Raw genomic sequence first — 20,202 nt, 5'->3', positions numbered from 1 at the left:
TGCTGATACGGAAGGAGGGGAAGCAGACCTCTGAAGCACTGAGTGCAAAGGAACAGGATGCTCACATTTAGTGAGTGGGTGGTTGTCTAGCAGTGGGCAGGGAGGGCCTGAGGCAGACCAGAGTCCTGGCAGAGTTTCTGTGGCCCCCCACCTCCCTGCACCTCCCCATCAGAGCAAGGCCCCCCTCTTTGGGAACAGCCACTTCTGGCTGCTCTGTGGCCTCTAGAGCCAGCCCCTGAGAATACCCCACAACCCTCCCTCTGAACCCTGGTGTGGGCTGCAGGGCCAGCTCTGCTACTGGCTTACTGTATGACCTTGGGCAGGTCATGCTTCCTCTCTTGGTCATCTTTGTTCTGAGCCCTGGCTTGCGGTTTAGACATGTGTTTCCAGATGGGTGAGCTGAGTCCCCAGGAAGGTCAGGGTTTGATGAACTCCTTGGAAAGAGTTCTCTAGTATCCCTTCTGCTGCCTCTGGAGGGCCCTGCATCATTACTGGGAGAGGGACAGGGCAAGGAAATAGCTCGCAGTGAGATCCCTTTCCCCAGTCTCAGTTTCTTCCTCTTTACAGTGGGCGTAACAGTGGTCCTGGGGGCTGCAAGGCTGTGGAGGGGGAGTCAGGAATGTGGGTGGGTGGGTGGCTGTCCTAGTGGCCAAGAGATTAGGATTGTGCTGATTTTCTTCCAGCGACAACCAGAAACTCTCTATCCTCTCAAGAATGTTCTCCAGGGAGAACAAGACTTGACTGATTCCTCAGAAGAGTGCTGCACCCATTTTACAAGCAGATAAGCCAAGTCCTTAGAAGGCCTGGGACTGCTCCAAGGATGGGTGGCAGGTGATCTGAAGCCTCTAGGCCCCCAGCCTGAGGTGGCCTGTTCCCTCAATGGAGCCACTCCAGCTCTGGCAAGGGCAGGTGTGGTGGCGCTGCTGGTACCTGCTCTGGGAGTACAGTGGGCCTTTGTGGCAGGCAGGCACCACCCCCTGGCTGGCCCCTCCCCATTCACAGGACAACTCTTACCTGCCCAACCGCCGCCCCAGCCAACAGCTCAGCCAGCTACTCCTTCCTGGGCTCCACGCCCGGAGCTGCTTCCCGACGGTGCAGCCTGCAAGGCATCACAGGGGCCCCGCGCTACTGCCCTGCTCCCTCAACGTCCCAGGTCCCCTCCCCCAGTGCTGATCATTAACCAGGAGGCCGTATAAGGAGCTAGTGGCCCTGGTGAGAGGGAGGGACACAACTCTGCCACCATGGACAGTAGCACCTGGAGCCCCACGACCACCTCGGTCACCCGGCCTGTTGAGACCCACGAGCTCATTCGCAATGCAGCTGACATCTCTGTCATCGTTATCTACTTCGTGGTGGTGATGGCCGTCGGACTGTGGGTATGCAGTGGGTCCTGGGACGCGGGTGGGGAGGGTGCTCACGGAGGAGGAGCAACAGCCTCACTGAGCTGCAAAGGGCAGTAGGCTTAAGTGTCAGTGGAGGGGAGAGGAAATGACTTGGAAGCACTTTAGAAGCACTCAGAGGCACAGCATGAAGGGAGGAGGGCAAGCAAGGATGAGCAGAAGTGAGAAGGGTGCCCAGGGCAGCCTGCCAGGAAGGACCAAGGAGGATACCTGGGCCTGTGAGCAGAGGAGGAAGGTGGGGGTTTGAAGAGACCACTGGAAAGTGTAAGGAGCAGGGAAGGGGCCACTTGGAGCTGCAGCGAGGGCTCCGGGGCTTGGGAGATGAGCCTCTAGCAGGTGACTACTGTCCTACCTTTTAGTCATCCAGTTTCAGATGGGAAAGAAACGGTGTGGAGTGGGAAAGCCACAGCCTCTGCCAGCCCCAGAGATGAGGATGCTGAGGTGGCAGACAGTGGGATACTGACTCCATGCCCCCATTCTGGGAGAGGTTAACCCAGAGGCCTTGTGCGTGAGGATCCCAGGGACTGGAGCAAGTTAGAGATGAGAAAGATGGGTGGAAAAGGAAGAGGAGGAGGTGGAGGAGGAGGAGGAAGATCTGGGGGTGACCTGGCACTGGGGAGAGGGAAGTGTGTGTCTCCTTTTGGGACTCTGGGGACACAACAAACCAGAGAAACTTGTTCTCAGCCACCTGGAACATGGACATTTCACTTATGACAGACTCTGGCACGCCCAACAACTAGAGGAGGAGATGTTTTAAAAGTGTGCAGGACCGAGTGTGGTGGCTCACTCCTGTAATCCTAGCATTTTGAGAGGCCAAAGTGGGAGGATTGCTTGAGTCCAGGAGTTCGAGATCAGCCTGGGCAACATACTGAGACTCTGTCTGTACAAAAAATAAAAAAATTATAAAAAGTATAAAAAGTTTGCAGATATTCCAGCCACTCTCATGATTGTTATGGAGGTGGAGGTGATAAGCCCAGGGAGGCTGCTGTACCAGCTGGTAATTGTGTTGAACTCTTTTGACTTAGAGGAGAGGAAGATAGGCATGAACCCTTCTGTGGACACAGAGCTTTTTCAGGGACAAAAGGAAAAGGAAGTGTTTTTTTCCCAAAGGAATTGTAGAAACTACATGTGGCAGAATGCCTCCCAAGTGTCACATGGGGTCAGTATGGCTGACTTTCCCTCAATACTCTCAGCTTCCCAGACATAGCGGAAACTGACCAACTAGGAGCCAGGATACTCAAGTTCACTACTGGCTTTCATATGGTTCGAATTCTGCAACACTGGGTAACTTCCCTCAGCCTCCGTTTACTCAACTTTAAAATAGGTACACTCTTATCTATTCTAATGACTCCCCCATGGTTGTGGTGAGGATATGCAGAGGTGAATCTGAAAGCTGTTTACGGATTCTGGGATTAAAAAAAAACTACTATTGTCATTTACCTTCCATGGTATGATCTAGACTCTGAACAATGTTTGAAAATGGGCAGCAGTGGTCAGGTGGGTAGTATATTTTTACAAAAGCCACAAGACAGGGAAGGCCAGAATGCTAATCCCCATTTTACAGAAGAGGAAATTGAAGCCTCATTTGGTTGTGATTTGCTTAAGGTTACAATAGATGACATTGTTCTTTTAACTCAGATCTCTTGGCTCCTGATTTTTTATGGTACCAGGCACTCTGCCACTGTGACTGATTTCCTCCTCCCACCCACCCCAGCTTATAAGTGCTAGAGCCAAGGTGTGAGCCTGTCATCTGCTGGCTATACAGTACTGCCTGTTTCCCAGACAATCTCTGATAATCTCGGTTCTCTTAACCAATCTCATTTTAGCCCTGCCAGTCCAGTAGGTGTTTATACTTTTTAAATGGTGTTTACATGTTTCAAGTATCTGTGAATCAGTATCACTTGTCCTGCTAAATGCTACTTAATAGCTTGTTTAGTATTTGTCTATGTTTAATCTTCCCCCATTAGACAGTGCCTCTGGACCCTGGTCATTTAATGCATTGGATTTCTTCCAGTTTGTCCTCCTCTGTTTGCTGTTAAAGTGTCAAGAGTGACTTGATTCAGGGGTGGCCATTCTGACTCCTTCATGATCTCTGGGCTGCATATGCAGAGTGGTCCAGGCCCATTGTGTTTCTTCAACTTAGAAAAGACCCACACTTGAGTCAATGTCCCTCTGTCACCTTCTCCATGTCTTCCAACATTATTTGGTTCTGTTTTGTCCTTTTACAACTCTGCCTCCTCCAATCATATTTTAGGCTTTGGCTTATTGCTTCTTCAGAGTTAATTTCCATTTTTCTTTCACCACCTATCAGTTTGTTTCTTAGGGAATTTTATATCCTTTTAAGCTGGATCTCTGACCTTATTCTTCCTGGAAGAGTTCATCAAGCTATCCTGAAATTCCCTCAAGCCAGGGGTTGTTAAACTATGGCCCATGGGCCACATCTGTCTCACAGCCTGTTTTTGTATGGTCCATAAGCCAAGAATGGTTTTTACACTTCTGAAGGGTTGTGAAAAAGAAATAACCAAACAAAATATGAAGAATTTGCAGCAGAGACCCTGTATATTCCACAAAGCCTCAGTATTTACCATCAGGCCCTTTTTCTTTAAAGAAAAAAATATTACTGACCCCTGTCTTATGCAGTCATTTGAACTGATAGCATCATTGAATGACTGAATTGGAATGGCCCTTGAGGGAGCCCAACCTTTCTGTTTTACAGATAAGGATCAGAGAGGGTGACCAGAAGTCATTCAGATGAATCAGTCCCAGAGCTGGGACAAGAATCAAGGTCTTATGATGCGAAAGCCAATGCTCTTTCCACTATTCTACCTTTCCCACTCCCCAAGACACTTGCCTTTCTGGGAATACTCTCTCCATGGTCCTTACTGTCATTGCATTGTTGTGACAGTGTCCTGGTGGTGCTGAATTCCTTTGCTTTTTTTTTTTTTTTTTTAAGTTGATGCTGTTCTTTAGATCATTTGACAAAATCAACTTTACACTAGTTGTCAACAGCCTTCACTTGAACACTTCCAGTGGAAACTCTCCCAAGTGGCTTTATTCCATCTCTGGACAGCTCTGACAGAGAGGATATTCCTTTTGGCTCTGGGCTCAGACCTGATGTCCTGGAACTTCTGTCATTTTGTCTGGTTGTGTCCTATGTGGGCCACACCAAGCATCATGTCTGTCCCACTTTACATTTCAGAAGACAATAGGCTGCATTTGAGGCTTCTCTTCTCCAGGCCCAACATCCTCAGCTTCTTAAGTTGTTCCTCTTCTGGAAAGAGGCCTAAAGTTCTTCCTTTCTGCTCAGTGCTCTTTGTATTCCGTGGAGATAGAACCCAAGTAAACCCCAAACCAAAACATTGTGGGTCAGTAATTGTCCTTCTTTTACCCCAGCAGCTTGGAGTTGTGAGTTCATTCTCTTCTAGTTGTAGAGTGGACAGGTGAATGTAACACTGTGGTTTACAAAGTGGTGTCTGGAACTTTAAAGTTATCCTTTGAGCATCTCATGCCCACAGAACAGTGATTTTCTGTGCACAAAGCATTATGCCCAAAGCATTATGGGAAATTAAAAATTTGTAATATGGTAACACAAAGTAAAAAAAAATTGTAATGGCTGTGAACAAGGCATAAGTGAAGTCATCTGGGTGTTCAGACACTTTCACTTGGAGAAGGGAGGAGGCTGTAGGGAAGGAGGAGGTTTCCATGGGGGAGTGTCAGGTAGGGTTTCATGGGGGAAGTGGATTTTGAGGGGCCTTGAAGAATGAATAGGTAGTGTCTGGGCTTGCATGGATGAGGGGATGAAAATTCCGAAGAAGAAAAGCCTTGGTGCACACACACCTCTCTTCACCTTTTGTCCATCCCCATCATCTTTCTTGAATTATTTCAGCTCCCCACTCTAGTCTCTGCCCTCACATTCTTCCTCTAAGGTCTTCATTTCTGAGACCAACTGGGGATATCAATCTTCTTCAACTTCACAGTGGCCTTCAGAATGGCTTTTCCTTGGTCAGTTGCTATAGCTCGGGTCCTTGGGATTTGTTTCTGTTTTGGCCCTTAGCTACCTTTTCTGATTCTTAGATCTCTTGCTATTCCCAAAAAAACTGCTACAGAGGACTTCACAGTATCTCCTGCGGGAGGAAGGACCCTGCCAGGAGTCCAGAAAGACCCAAGCCATGCTCTCCCGGGTACTGCCCAGCACATGGGGGAGCTCAGCAAATCTATGTTGACTGATGGGACACAATAATGGCCCTGCTTCCTAAAGGACTAAGTTCAATAATACACCGTTGAGTCTGAGCACCTAGCAACATGTTATCTGTCTCAGGCATGTTTGATGACTAAATTACAAGTGTCTAAGTGCCTGAGATGTCACTATCAGGGGTTAATGCCTTCGGAATAGTGATGCTTTTTAGCTTAGTGGTCACCTATGAAAATGCAGACATTGGCCGGGCGTAGTGGCTCATGCCTGTAATCCCAGTACTTTTGGAGGCCGAGGCGGGCAGATCACCTGAGATCAGGAGTTCAAGATCAGTCTGGACAACATGGCAAAACCCTGTCTGTACAAAAATTAGCAGGTGTGGTGGTGTGTGCCTGTACTCCCAGCTACTCAGGAGGCTGAGGCATGAGAATTGCTTGAACCCGGGAGGCGGAGGTTGCAGTGAGCCAAGGCTGCACCACTGCACTCCAGCCTGGGCAACAGAATGAGACTCCATCTAAAAAAAAAAAAAAGAAGGCACCACCTCTGACACAGTTAAGTCACTATCAGCTACTAACATTTTCAGGGAGGTTAGCAAGTGTCCGCTAAGAGGAGCCAATAACATAGAAGAAGAGGGAAGATGGCCAGGGGCCAGGAACAGAGGCACTGACCCTATTTTCTGCTGGAGGACTGGCCCTGGGCCTGAGCTGGACCAGAAATAATCTGAAGGCTTGGAGGCAACATCCCAAGGGATCTGTGGGAGGTGCTAGTCATCGTATATTGAAGATGCATGTCATTTTTCTCCTCATGAACCCTCAGTGGCTCCCTACTGCCTATGCAATAAAGTCTGCACGTTTTAGCCTGGCATTTGACTGTGTGTTCTGCCCCACTTCTCACCACTTTCTCCATTCAAATGCCTCAGCCAAGCTCACCAGATAACACTGTTCGCCATTCTCTCCTTCTCCATGCTGGGTGAGGTTCCACCTCTAGATCTGCTGTTCTGGAATCTTACCACATTCCTCCCTCTTCTCTAATAAAATTCCATTCTTTCTTCAATCAAGATTTGCTGAAATGCTGCTAGCTCTGTAAGCCTTTCCTGGCTCCCTGGTCTGACAGAGTCCTCTCCTTCCTCTATACTAACACTATAGTCATAATATATTGGCTGTGTGTGGTGGCTTACTCCTGTAATCCCAGCACTTTGGGAGGCCAAGGCGGGCAGATCACTTGAGGTCAGGAGTTTGAGATCAGCCTGACCAATATGGTGAAACCCATCTTTACTAAAAATACAAAAATTAGCTGGGTGTGATAGCACATGCCTGTAGTCCCAGCTACTCAGGAGGCCGAGGCACAAGAATTGCTTGAACCCAGGAGGCAGAGGTTGCAGTGATCTGATATCATGCCACTGCACTCTAGCCTAGGTGACCGAGTGAGACTCTGTCTAAAATATATATAATCATTCTATATATATGATGATGATTCCAGCAACCTGCTACCTACACCCTCAGAGAGGAAAGACTTGAATTTGTCTGGTTTTTTATTTAATATTTAGTACAAATGCCTTGCATTCTTAAGAGCATTTTTTCACTTTTCTGGTAACAAAGATATCATTCATATCCCATATGGTACTTTAAAAAAGTATGATATTTCTTTTTCTTTTTTTTTGAGATGGGTGTTGCTATGTTTCCCAGGCTGGTCTTGAATTTCTGGGCTCAAATGATTCCCCCACCTCAGCCTCCTGAGTAGCTGGGATTATAGGCATATGCCACCATGTGGCTGTAATCCCAGCTACTCAGGAGGCTAAAATAAATACAGCATTCATTAGGCACCTCAATATGCTTGTAAGAAAGGCATAAAAAGCTCCATTCCTGCCATTTAACAGACAAGCAAGCAGATTCAGGTGGAGTGACTTGCTGGAAGCTAATTTTGCACTAGCCCTAGAGTAAGCTGTATATGTCCTCTGAGCCTCAGTTTCCTTGTCTATCAAACGTAGGTTCCTGGCTCCTTCATCTTAGTCTTTTGAGGCTGTAGGGGAAGAAGGAATATGAAAGTGTTTCACAAAGTGGAGTGGGTAGAAGAAGGTGCACATATGGGGAGGTATATTCTTTTGGCTGGCAAGGCCACTCTTCTAGTTTTCTATTACATTTTTGACCCTTTCCTCCTCAGGCTATGTTTTCCACCAATCGTGGAACTGTTGGAGGCTTCTTCCTGGCAGGCCGAAGTATGGTGTGGTGGCCGGTAAGTTTTCTCTGAAATACTATTTGCATAACTGCTTAACTGATGAGTTCCTTTAGGAACTCATTTTCTTCTTGGCTTTGGGTGGTGGTGATTCTAGGATACAAAGATCCCAAAAAGATTCTTGACAGTGAGTCTCATGCTCATCGGGTCTCCTGGGCACCCTTAATCTCTTGTCGTAAGGGAATAGCCTTTAAATAAATCACCCTTAGAGTCCTCCAAGGAATAAATAAAGGAAGAGACTGCACAAGGTGGGTGGTCAGAGGAAAGAGCACACAGATCGAGGTGATCTTGGGCAACTCTTGAGTTTCCATTTCTATAAAAGGGGGATGATAACATTTACCTTCCAGGAATGTTATGAAAAGTGGAGACCTCTTATGTTTGTGGGGGAGCTCAAGAAATAGTGGTTCTTTTGCTACCATGTTCCTACTTTAAGTCCCATGGAAAAGAGGTTTTATCTGTCCTACTTCAGAGCCTAACGAAATGCCTGATACCTGGAGCCCCTAGATACTCATTTAATGGATGAAGGAGGTGCCCCCTGCTGTTTCCAATTACAGTTTTCCACTGGATGAGGATTCCTCTCTCTTGTTGGATTTTGTGTTTTGTACATGGGTGGAACTGTCACAATCAAAGGACATGTGCATGGGTGGAAGAGAAACCAGGAAGTTCCTTCCATCATATCTTAGGGCTCTGGCCAGTTTATCAATTCAGCCCCATGACCATTTTGATTAGGAGTTCTCATTTAAGTGACTGGTTGAACACATTGGCCAAACCGTGCAATTTTTTGGGCTTAAGATACAAATAAGACTGGCTGGTGAAAGCATAAGATGATGAAAAGTACATACAATGAGAAGGGAGTGACGGCTGTGAGCTGGCTGAAGGAAGCAAGAAGGTAAAGAATGCCCCTGTCAGGGTAAGTACAGCCAGAGAGAACTGTACCAGGAAATCATGCCACATCCTGCAGTTGGCCTTTGATCAGCTATTTTGGGATGAATTTTTAAATAACTGGCATCTTCCCAGTTGCTTGGGTTATCCTTGAAGTCATTTCTATTGTTAAAAAATTTTAATTTTTTGACAACTAAAATCTGTATGTATTTACAGTGTACAATGGAATATTTTGATGTATATACAAAGTACAATGATTAAATTAAACTAATTAATGTCTCTATCACCTCACATACTGCACTTATTTTTTATAGTGAGAACATTTAAGATCTAATTTCTTTTTTTTTTTTTGAGATGGAGTCTCGCTCTGTTGCCCAGGCTGGAGTGCAGTGGCCGGATCTCAGCTCACTGCAAGCTCCGCCTCCCGGGTTTATGCCATTCTCCTGCCTCAGCCTCCCGAGTAGCTGGGACTACAGGCACCTGCCACCACGCCTGGCTAATTTTTTGCATTTTTAGTAGAGACGGGGTTTCACCGTGTTAGCCAGGATGGTCTCGATCTCCTGATCTCGTGATCCGCCCGTCTCGGCCTCCCAAAGTGCTGGGATTACAGGCTTGAGCCACTGTGCCCGGCAAGATCTAATTTCTTTCTCTTTTTTGTTTTTTAAAAAGAATTGAGATGGAGTCTTGCTATGTTGCCTAGGCTGATCTCAAACTCCTGGGCTCAAGCAATCCTCCTGCCTTGGCTCCCAAAGTGTTGGGATTACAGGCATAAGCCACCAAACCCAGCCTTAAGATCTAATTTCTTAGCAGTTTTTGAGTTTATGACATATTATATTAACTATGGTCATGGGGCTGTAGACTAGATCTCCAGAACTTAAATCAACCTACCTGAAACTTTGTACTCTTTAGCCAGCATCTTCCCATCCCCCTCCACCCTCTTCTGCCACAGCTCCTGCCACAGCTCCTGCCACAGCTCCTGCCACAGCTCCTGGTGGGCACCATTCTACTCTCTGTTTCTATTGTTTTGTTTTGTTTCTTGAGACGGAGTTTTGCTCTTGTCACCCAGGTTGGAGTGTAATGGCACGATCTTGGCTCACTGCAACCTCTGCCTCCTGGGTTCAGGTGATTCTCTTGCCTCAACCTTCTGAGTAGCTGAAATTACAGGTGCCCACCACCATGCCTGGCTACTTTTTGTATTTTTAGTAGACACAGGGTTTCACCATGTTGGCCAGGCTTGTCTTGAACTTCTGAATTGTTTTGGTTTTTAAGGTTCCACATAAAAGAGAAACCATGAAACCATTTCTATTTTATTCTTAAGGTGGCCAAGAATATTGGACAGATGCTGACTTCTGTGGTTGGCCCCTCATGGTGGTCTCTCCTGACACCTTGCTTGGTAGAGGCACGTATATTTGGATGCCTCCTTTCAGTTTTGCATCAGAGCTTTCTGTCTTCTCAATGCTTTGGACTTTTGTGGTTTCCCAAAAGCTGGTGTTAAAGAAGTATCCCTTACCCCAAAGTTCAAGACAAGACTGAGTAGTCTCTCTAGAGCTGTGCTGTCCAATATGGTAGGCACCAGCCACACTGGCTGTTTAAACTAAAATTAAAATTAGATAAAACTAAAAATTTCCTTCCTCAGTCACATAGCCATATTTCAAGTGCTCAAAAGCCACAGGTGGATAAGTAGCTACCTAGAGTGCAGATCTAGAACCTTTCTATCATTATAGAACATTTTATTCAACAGTGCCAATCTGTGGATTTCAGATCTAAGGTTGGCATGAAATCTCAGTGGACTTGAGATTTACTGAATTAGAGAGCTGAAAAGGACCTTGGAGTTTATTTATTTTGAAAACAATGCACCTCCCACCCCATCGAATGCTTCTGTGCCCCCTATAGCAGGCCTTCTAAATGCTCATCCAGCCTCAGTCTGCACCTAACTCCACTTTCTCCTCCCTACCCTACCTGATAGGAAACTCACTACTTTTAAGACAAACTATTCCATTTTCAGACAGGCTATTTTTCCATCCATTGACTATAATCAAGATGAAAACTTTTAAGGTTGATATACTGGGGGTAAGATTTCAGCTTCCAATTTCTGTGTCTTGGAGAAGAACAATGAGACAGGGAGGCATGAAGCAGAACCACTCTTAGGAGATATGCATTTTGGGCTGGGCCTGAGAACACATCACATCTTAACTAGAGATGATTTTTTTCTTTCTGATAGTGCCCCAGTCTGGATCTGGGTTGAGGGTTTGTTGAGGAGAGGGACTGGTCCCACCCAAAGCAGGTAGGGTTTAGTGGTTTATGTAAAGTTTCCTGTAGGTGTTTCCTTTATGCATGCATGTCTTAGTATCAGATTTTTCTAACCAACAGAGAAACATGGCGTCATTTTTCTTCTTTTGTGCAGAAATCACTGCTTCCTTGATGAGGCTGACATTTGACTCTATTTCCTCCAACCATAGTTTCCATCTAAGGTTTCACAAGATTATGTTAATAGATTCTAAACCTCTCCATGTATTAGAATCACATGAGACAATGCATGTATAGCACTCAACACTGCCTACTGAATGATCAATAAATGGGAACGTTAAGAAATGGAAGGAAGGATAGGAGTGCCGAGGCAACCTCTCCAGTTGCCATCTGTCTGGTGCACAGTACTTAGTAGTACTCAGTGAATGGAAGCTGGCATTTACCTGAAGCTACTGCTGCTGATTCTCTTAAATTTAACTTTCAAGTTGACTGTGTGAATTCACATGATTTATATGTATATTTATACTACTGTAAATAATCAATTCTAGCTACACATTGACCACCTTTTATCATCTCTGAAATCGGGTCAGTCAGTGGCATTCAGTGGCAGTGTTTTTCTTTCTTTGTGCTGCTTGGTATGTCTTACAATAGTTCATGCCTTAAATTAAATAAAGTATGGTTGGCCAGGTGCGGTGGCTCATGCCTGTAATCCCAGTACTTTGGGAGGCTGAGGCAGGCGGCTCACAAGGTCAGGAGATTGAGACCATCCTGGCTAACACGGTGAAACCCCATCTCTACTAAAAATACAATAAATTAGCCGGGCAAGGTGGAGGGCGTCTGTAGTCCCAGCTACTCGGGAGGCTGAGGCAGGAGAATGGCATGAACCCGGGAGGAGGAGATTGCAATGAGCGGAGATTGCAGTGAGCCGAGATCGTGCCACTGCACTCCAGCCTGGGCAACAGAGCGAGACTCCGTCTCAAAAATAAAGAAAGAAAGAAAGAAAGAAAGAGAGAGAGAGAAAGAAAGATTATATTCTAAAGTAATTATTTTTAAACTATTTTCCCTACAACTCTGGGGCTCAGCAGAAGTGCTTCTAGGGCTGTTCTCCTTTCTCTAACCCCATCAACCCAACTGTTATTTATTTTATACAAGAGGAATCTACTAAGATTTTCTTTGAAAACAAGGTTCTGCTGACTTGCAAAGTTTAAAAACTGATAATTTAAAAGACCAATAAGCGTGGTGATTTCCATTCTAAAATTTAAAATGATTTAATAACACCATAGCAATGCATACCTGGAAGAAGAAATCAAAGGAAAACACAGCATGAAAGAATCTAAGCACTTTCCCTCCAAAGTTAAAAAGATTTGAAACCACATCGAAAGTTGCTTCTAGATTTCCATTTGAAATAAAATACGAAGTTGGTTCAAAGCCTATCATTGGTCCATAAATCCATAACCAGAATATCAGTTCTTAAATGTGCTGGCCCAAGGTACATTTCACAGGGGTCAGAGACTCTCCACTGCTGACATCTCTCTTGCCCTTTGCCAGTCGCTTTGTGCCATAGGAAGAGTGGACAGCAGAGAAGCTTCTGCAAGAGAATCCTGCGGGATTTTAGGAAGGAACAACTTGTATTGACCTGTGTTGATATACCTGAGACAGGGAGGATTTGGGTTGTCACCCACAAGAAAAGTAGGAGAAAGTCGGAGCTCATAGAGTCTGAAAACATATTGGACAGAGGAGAGGCTGGTTTTGGGCATTTCTGGGGCTTAGGGGGCTTTGAAAGGAATGGTTATGACCTTTCCTTTCAGATGAAGATACAGAAACTCTGGAAACAGACTCTGTTCCTGAAAACTGAATGAAGCCCAGACAGAAAAACTGTTTGTGTGTTGGCTTGAGGATAGAAGCGAGGGACAATCAGAGGGAAGGAGCAAGGACTCCAGGATTAAAAGTACAAGAGGAGTCAGCTTACGTAGGGATCCAGGCGGGGAGGTCCCCGGAAGCCTGAGTCATGCTTGAGGCAAGCCAAGGCAACTCATCTGAGTAACACGAAACCATGAAACTGTACCTTATGTAACTGGGCTGGTTGGTGGCCCAGGATTCCCTTTTTCTGTGGCACCAGGGTTTGGCGCCCTTCACTCACAGCTGTCTGTGTGGAGATGCAAGGGCAGGAAAGCTGTGCAGCTCAGGGGCTGCGCTTTGAAGGGGAATTCCCCACTCTTTGGACATTGGCAGCAGAAATTACACAGAGAAGTGGGGCCCCAGGTACACAGCCCAGTGAGAGACTCTTGTTTTGGAAGAGAGTTTGATCACACCTACCAGGACTACTGGCAGAGCCAGTTCCATGAGAGCAGCTCCCTTAGATTCAGGAAGAAGTATTTCAAAGAGCAGGGAATGGGAAATGCACACAGGATTTAGCTTGTTCCAGCTTTGTGACATTGGGCAATTCATTAATCTCTGAGTCTCTGAGAGTCTCCTCTATAATGTGGAGATGGTCAGAGAAGGAATCTCAAAGGCTCTTCCAGGACTAAAATTCTGCGTTTCAGCTAGGCACGGTGACTCACACCTGCAATCCAGGTATTTTGGGAGGCAGAAGTGATAGACCTACTTGAGCCCAGGAGTTCAAGACCAGCCTGGGCAACACAGCAAGATCCTATCTCTACAGGAAAATTAAAAACTAGCTGGGCGTGGTGGTGTGCACCTGTAGTCCTAGCTAATTGGAAGGCTGAGGTGGGAGGATCACTTGATCTGGGAAGGTCAAGGCTGCAGTGAGCCATGATTACGTTACTGCCTTCCAGCCTGGGGGACAGAGTGAGACACTGTTTCAAACAACAGCAGCAACAACAACAACAACAAAAAATCAAAACCAACAACAACAAAAATCCCAGACCCAACAACAACAAAATAGTTGACAAACTTTTTCTGTAAAGGACCAGATAGTAAATATTTTTGGCTTTGCTGCTATGTCATCTCTGTCACAACTACTCCACTCTACTGCTGTAACACAAAAGGATCCAAGGAAAATGGATGAATGAATGGATGTGGCTGACTTTATTTACAAAAATAGGTGGAGGGCCAGATTTGTTGTTTTGAGGACACACACACACAGTCTCAGAACAGAGCCTGGCACACATGAAACTCTCAGGTTTAGCTCTTGTTCTTCTTTGCAACTGAAACCTGTTGAAGGACTGTCATATCACTTATCTGATTGAATCCTCAATGATCTAGTGAGGTAAGTACAGTGAAGATGATGATTAACCCCATGGGTTGCACACGTTTACACAAGCTAATGACAGAGCTAAGACTCCCTCTGATCTTCTGGTTATTCAGGTCTCTTTCTCCTTGTCTTTTGAGATGGAAATTTTTGAGGCAATTGGTGTGGCCTAAAGATTGGTCTGAAAACCAAGAAATTATTTCATTTAGGGCTGACCAGAGACGCTGATAAAAATTTTCCCTGAAGAAAGAGGACAGGTTCTCAAACTTTTCAAGTCCTCTTGGATAAAATATATCTGATTTTATCTTTATGTTTCTAAAACCTAATGATCAGATCAAAGTCCAGTCACTTATGATGTCACCAGAGGGGCCAAAGGGTATCTTAGAAAAACCTGGTAGTCCCAATACATGGGTGGGAACTCACGGATTGGAGAGGAAGAGAGGGAACCAGGCAGCTGGACATTCGGGAGAGGCAGGGATGCACCCCAGGAAGAAGTGAGAAGGAAAGATAAGTACTTGACTCTTCATAAGCCTGGGGGAAGCAATTCCTGCCTCCTCTGGCCCAGGTCCATTTGGCCCTCTCTCCCTGCTCTACTCGTTTTTACCTGCATGTGCTCTTATTTATCCCAGTGCCCTGTGATGAAAGCCAGGCCTACACTTTTCTTAATTTTTTTTTTTTAGGCCTCACAACACCAACGCCTTGCACTGCAAGAAGGCACTTGACAAATATGGGCTGAATTAAAGAGAAAAGAGGGAGGAGAGGGACATGTCCTCAGACCCTCATGCTGGTCTCCCTTGGTGGTGTCACCTGAGACCTGAGTCTATATTCTGGCTCTGATGCAGGGGCCACACAGTGCAGACAGTGGTAAGAATTCAGGCGGTTAGGAGGGTGCTGGGTCTAAGTCAAAGCCTGCCTCCAGCAGTGCTCCAAATTTCTGTTTTTATGCACAGAGAAAAACTGTTGTTGTTTAGGCTCATGGGAGTAAAACTGGAAAAGCAAGCCCTAATCAGAGTTTCCAATTTCAGCCCACATTGGACTCCTTGGTAAAGTTCGGTGTGGCTATCTTTCCTCACTCTCAGGCCATTTGTTTTCTCAGTTTGAGTAGAAGTTTTGCAAAACTTGGCAGTTCCCCATTGTATTTTGGGTGGGAGCTTTTGGGTTATCACAGCAGTGTCTGCTTTGCTCTCTCTTCTTCCTCCTTCTTTTTCCTCCCTTTTCTTCTCTTCCTATTACTCATTCTTCTTTTCCTATTCCTCCACCTTCTCTTCCTTTTTATTCTCCTCCTCCTTCTCATTCTTTCCCTCCTTCCCTTTCTTCCTTCTCTTTTCCCTCTCTCTTCTCTTTTCCTCTTCCTCTCCCCTTCATCCTTCTTTCTTTTTTTTCTTTGATGGAACCACTTCCCTCCCATTCTTCATGGCTTAGTCTCTCCTCTGAGTAGTTTCTCTGATTAATATACAGCCACTCAGCACTCCACGTATTCTTGGTGTTTCTAGGCATCAATTGATTGATGTGTAACCAAGTCCCTGCCATCTAGTTGGTACCTAAGCACCTGGCTTCTCCTTTCTCACTGGCTGCCTTCCCAGCATTTTCTAACAGATTAGTGCTTCTGTAGACAGAGAAAAAAAATACATTTTTATAATCCATATTTCTGGTTGGTAGAAATCAGAAGAGGCAGAAAGGTGGTGAAACTATCAGTTAAAATGAATTCGTTGGATTATTCATATTAGAATTATATCTGGGATTAAATTAGTTAATACATGTAAATCTCTTAGGACACTATATAGTTTAATGCTGTCCGAGGGATGGCTATCATGATTATGGTCATTATAATTGTTTCTCGGCTGGGTGCAGTGGCTCACGCCAGTAATCCCAGCACTTTGGCAGGCCGAGGCAGGCAGATCGCCTGAGATTGGGGGTTCGAGACCAGCCTGGCCAACATGGTGAAACCCCATCTCTACTAAAATTACAAAAATTGGCCGGGCGCGGTGGCTCAAGCCTGTAATCCCAGCACTTTGGGAGGCCGAGGCGGGTGGATCACAAGGTCAGGAGATCGAGACTATCCTGGCTAACATGGTGAAACCCCGTCTCTACTAAAAATACAAAAAACTAGCCGGGCGCGGTAGCGGGCGCCTGTAGTCCCAGCTACTTGGGAGGCTGAGGCGGGAGAATGGCGTGAACCCGGGGGGCGGAGCTTGCAGTGAGCCGAGATCGCGCCACTGCACTCCAGCCTGGGAGACACAGTGAGACTCCGTCTCAAAAAAAAAAAAAAAAAAAAAAAAAAAAAAAAAAAAAAAAAAAAAAATTACAAAAATTAGCTGGGCGTGGTGGTAGGTGCCTGTAATCCCAGCTACTTGGGAGGCTGAGGCAGGAGAATTGCTTGAACCCAGGAGATGGAGGTTGCAATGAGCTGAGATCGCACCACTGCACTCCAACTTGGGCAACAGAGCAAGATTCCATCTAAAACCAAAAATAAAACAGTAATTGTTTCTCATCTCCAGCTTCTCCTCCTTAAGCTGTGAATTGAATCATTCATCTATTTATGTAGTATTATTCTTTCATTCCACAACTGCATGTTGATACCTACTATGTGCCAGACGCTGTGTAGGTGCTGGTATATATCTGTGTGCATGTGTGTATGTGTCCCTCACATTCTTACAAAATACATGTAAAATTAATAATAGTTAAGTGTCCAGAGAAAATATATTTGAGTCAAGGGTGAGGTTCAGTGGGAGGGAGAAGGGTCTTCCTTATTCAACACAGGCTCAGAGAGGGCCTTTCTGAGGACTGAGCATTCAGGTTGAGCCTTGAATAATCAGAAGGAGCCAGCTGTGTGAAGATTCCGGGATGAGCAACCCAAGCGGAAGGAACAGAATGGCCAAAGGCCCTGATGTAGGAAGAAGCTTGGGATATTTGAAAAACTGAAAGGGGGCCAGTGTGGGGTAGAGATGGTATACATATTTATTTATTTGAGACAGGGTCTCACTCTGTCACCCAATCTGGAGTGCAGTGGTATAATCTTGGCTCACTGCAACCTCCACCTTCCAGATTCAAGAGATTTTCCTGCCTCAGCCTCCCTAGTAGCTAGGATTACAGGGTTGTGCTACCATGCCTGGCTAATTTTTTTGTATTTTTAGTAGAGACAGGGTTTCACCATGTTGGCCAGGCTGGTCTTGAACTCCTGGCCTCATGTGATCTGCCCACCTTGGCCTCCCAAAGTGCTGGGATTACAGGTGTGAGCCACTGCACCTGGCCAAGATGGTGTATTTAGATCAGGTGCTTTGAATGAGTGACCCTGAATTGCTGATGATTTCAAAGACGGGCTCATCTCGATGAGAGGATGGATTGGTCTTCAGCCTCCTTAACCTCTAAATGCCAGCGGAAGACCTCACCTGTCTTTTGTGCCAAAAACTGGTGGGAAAATGTCAGTGGTTTCTTGAGTTCCTGCCCCTTTGGTTCTTTGGGCAAGGAGAGAATTTCATGAAGATAATGAGTGAAAGAGGACCATTGTCCATGGGAACAGGAGTTGGCCGAGTAAATAGAGACTGTGATGACTCTGGAGCAAAGCCTGTGTCTAAATATTTACTAGAGTCTCAGAAATAAAATATTCTGAATATAGGAGCTCCATCTGATTTTCTGTCCCAATCCAGGAAGTGTGATCCTTGAGATGGCAAGGATCCAAGATTAAATCTTTTCAAACTCCCTCTGTGAAAAGAGAGCTTACTAAGGGAGACACTAATCATGATTAAAGACAAATTCCTGAGAAGGTGAAGAAGGAATATGAAAACATGATACAGATGAGCACGTGCCACTCCTGAGTTTACGGTGGGATGGGTAAGAGGGTCTCACCCCACTGTGCCCCTTCAGGGACATTCAGAAGGGAATATACCGGGAAAAACCAGAAAGTCAGTGTGTGCCACAGCCTCTCCCTGTGGCCCTGGGACTTCAGTCACCTTTGGCTATAAGACCTTGGGCAAGTCACTTCAATCTTCTGATCCTTATTCTCATCTGTAAATGAAGATCAGAATAATACCAACCTCACAGAATTGTAGTGGGCATTAAAAAAGAAAAAGCAAATGAAATACATGGCCCAACCCTTGGCCCAAAGGCGGTGCTGTGAAAGTTAGCATTCTCCTCTCCCCTTCTTATTCTCCCAGGATGGGGCTCTCAAACTGTGGTACCCAGACCAGCAGCATCAGCAAGACCTGCACTCTTGTTAGAAATGCAAAATTTCTAGCCTCAAACCAGACCTAATGAATCACAAATGCTAGGAAATGGGGCCTAGTAATCTGTGTGGTTTTTTTGTTGTTGTTGTTGTTGTTTGTTTGAGACACGGTCTTGCTCTGTGGGAGTGCAGTGATGTGATCATAGCTCACTATAGCCTTGATCTCCTGGACTCAAGCGATCCTCCCACCTTAGCTTCCTGAGTACCTGGGACTACAGGTGCATGCCACCACGCCTGGCTAATTTTTGATTTGTAGTAGAGGTGAGAGCTCGCTATGTTGTGCAGCCTGGTCTCGAACTCCCGAGCTCAAGCAATCTTCCCCCTTTGGCTCCCCAAAGTGCTGGGACTACAGGGGTGAGCCACCATGCCTAACCAGTCTGTGTTTTAATAAGTCCTCCAGGTGATTCTAGTTAGGGTTGCCAGATTTAGCAAATAAAAATACAGGATGCCCAGTTAAATCTGAATTTCAGGCAAACAATACATACCTTTCTGTCTTTTTTTGTCTTTTTTTTTTTTTTTTTGCATAAGTATGTCCCATGCAATATTCGGGACATACTTACACTACAAATGTATAAATAATGAATGTATTATCTGTGAACCTGCATATTCAAGATAGGCAGATTTAACTGTATATCTTGTATTCTGGTTATGTTAAAGTTTAAGGACCATGATTGGAGGATATCCCAATGCAGGAGTCTAACACAGCCTAGAGAAGGGATGGAGAAGAGGCCCTGGGATCTCCCGATATCCCTTAAAGAGAAGGACAAAAGCAGGGAGCAGAAAGCCATCTCCAGAATTCTGGACATTCTGGGTCTTAGATGGTTCATTAACAAAGAAAAAGGTTTCCTGAAATTAGCTGAGTGCATTTTCCATTTGGGCTACGATGACCTTGTTTCCTCAAGGAGAAAATGATGACTCTGTTTCTTTCAGGAAATTCAGGGTAATCTATGAAAACATGGGCTGTGTAAAAGCATTAATATTTCTTCAGAATAGCATGTCTTTGTGGAGCAAAACTTTCTTAAATTTTGTCACATCATTAAAGTTCAGTAACACCCTTTAGGGTAGGCCAAAAAAGATTCTTATCGTTGGTTTATAGTGGAGGAGACTGAGACTAAAAGCAGTAAAGTGACTGCCTCAAGGTCACATAGTTTGCTATGGCAGAACCAAGATTAGAACCAGGTTGGAAAGTTCTCAGTGTGCTTTGAAGGAGGGGAGGAAAAGGATGTCCATGCCACTTAACTGTACTTTCAAGTATGATTATTGATACAGGATCCTTTTTAAAAATCCCCTGGCTGCCTCTGATTGTGAAGCCAGTTGTCCATTGCCCTGGGCAATTCTTTTCATTGTTTTTTTTGAGATACGATTTCATTCTGTTGCCCAAGCTGGAGTGCAGTGGTATGATCACAGCTCATCAAAGCCTAGACCTCCTGGGCTCAAAGGATCCTCCTAGCTCAGCCTCCTGAGTAGCTGGGACTGTAGAGAGTGCCACTGCACCCAGTTATTTGTTATTTTTTTGTAGAGATGGGGTCTCACTATGTTGCCTAGGCAGGTCTCAAACTCCTGGATTCAAGTGATCTTGCCACAGCCTCCCAAGGTGCTGGCATTACAGGCGTAAGCTACTGCACCCAGCCCCCAGGACAATTCTTGATGCCTGGATTTGTGATCCTGAGTGTGCCCATGTTGCCTTACTGTCCTTAGGGTGTGGAAGTAAAGATAAAATTAATGTGTAAATGTGAATCACTTTCTTCCTCTGGGCTACAATTTTATTTTCATTGGAAAATAGCAAGGTCAGCTGTAATCATTTCCAAGGTAATTC

General features: G+C 45.4%; 1 protein-coding gene across 2 annotated transcripts in view; it reads left to right on the top strand.

The window, feature by feature from the left end:
* Positions 1-990: 990 nt before the first annotated feature.
* SLC5A1 (solute carrier family 5 member 1) overlaps positions 991-20,202 on the top strand; it is a 73,879-nt gene continuing 54,667 nt past the window's right edge. For both annotated transcript variants that reach the window (XM_025399287.1, XM_025399288.1), the window contains exons 1-2: positions 991-1,376; positions 7,753-7,824. In XM_025399287.1, coding sequence (XP_025255072.1) covers positions 1,242-1,376; positions 7,753-7,824 — 207 coding nt within the window. In that variant the 5' untranslated portion in view covers positions 991-1,241. The remainder of the gene's footprint in view (positions 1,377-7,752; positions 7,825-20,202) is intronic.

This window comes from Theropithecus gelada, chromosome 10 (genome assembly GCF_003255815.1).
Source record: "Theropithecus gelada isolate Dixy chromosome 10, Tgel_1.0, whole genome shotgun sequence".
Classification (NCBI taxonomy): domain Eukaryota; kingdom Metazoa; phylum Chordata; class Mammalia; order Primates; family Cercopithecidae; genus Theropithecus; species Theropithecus gelada.
This window is presented reverse-complemented; position numbering and strand designations above follow the sequence as displayed.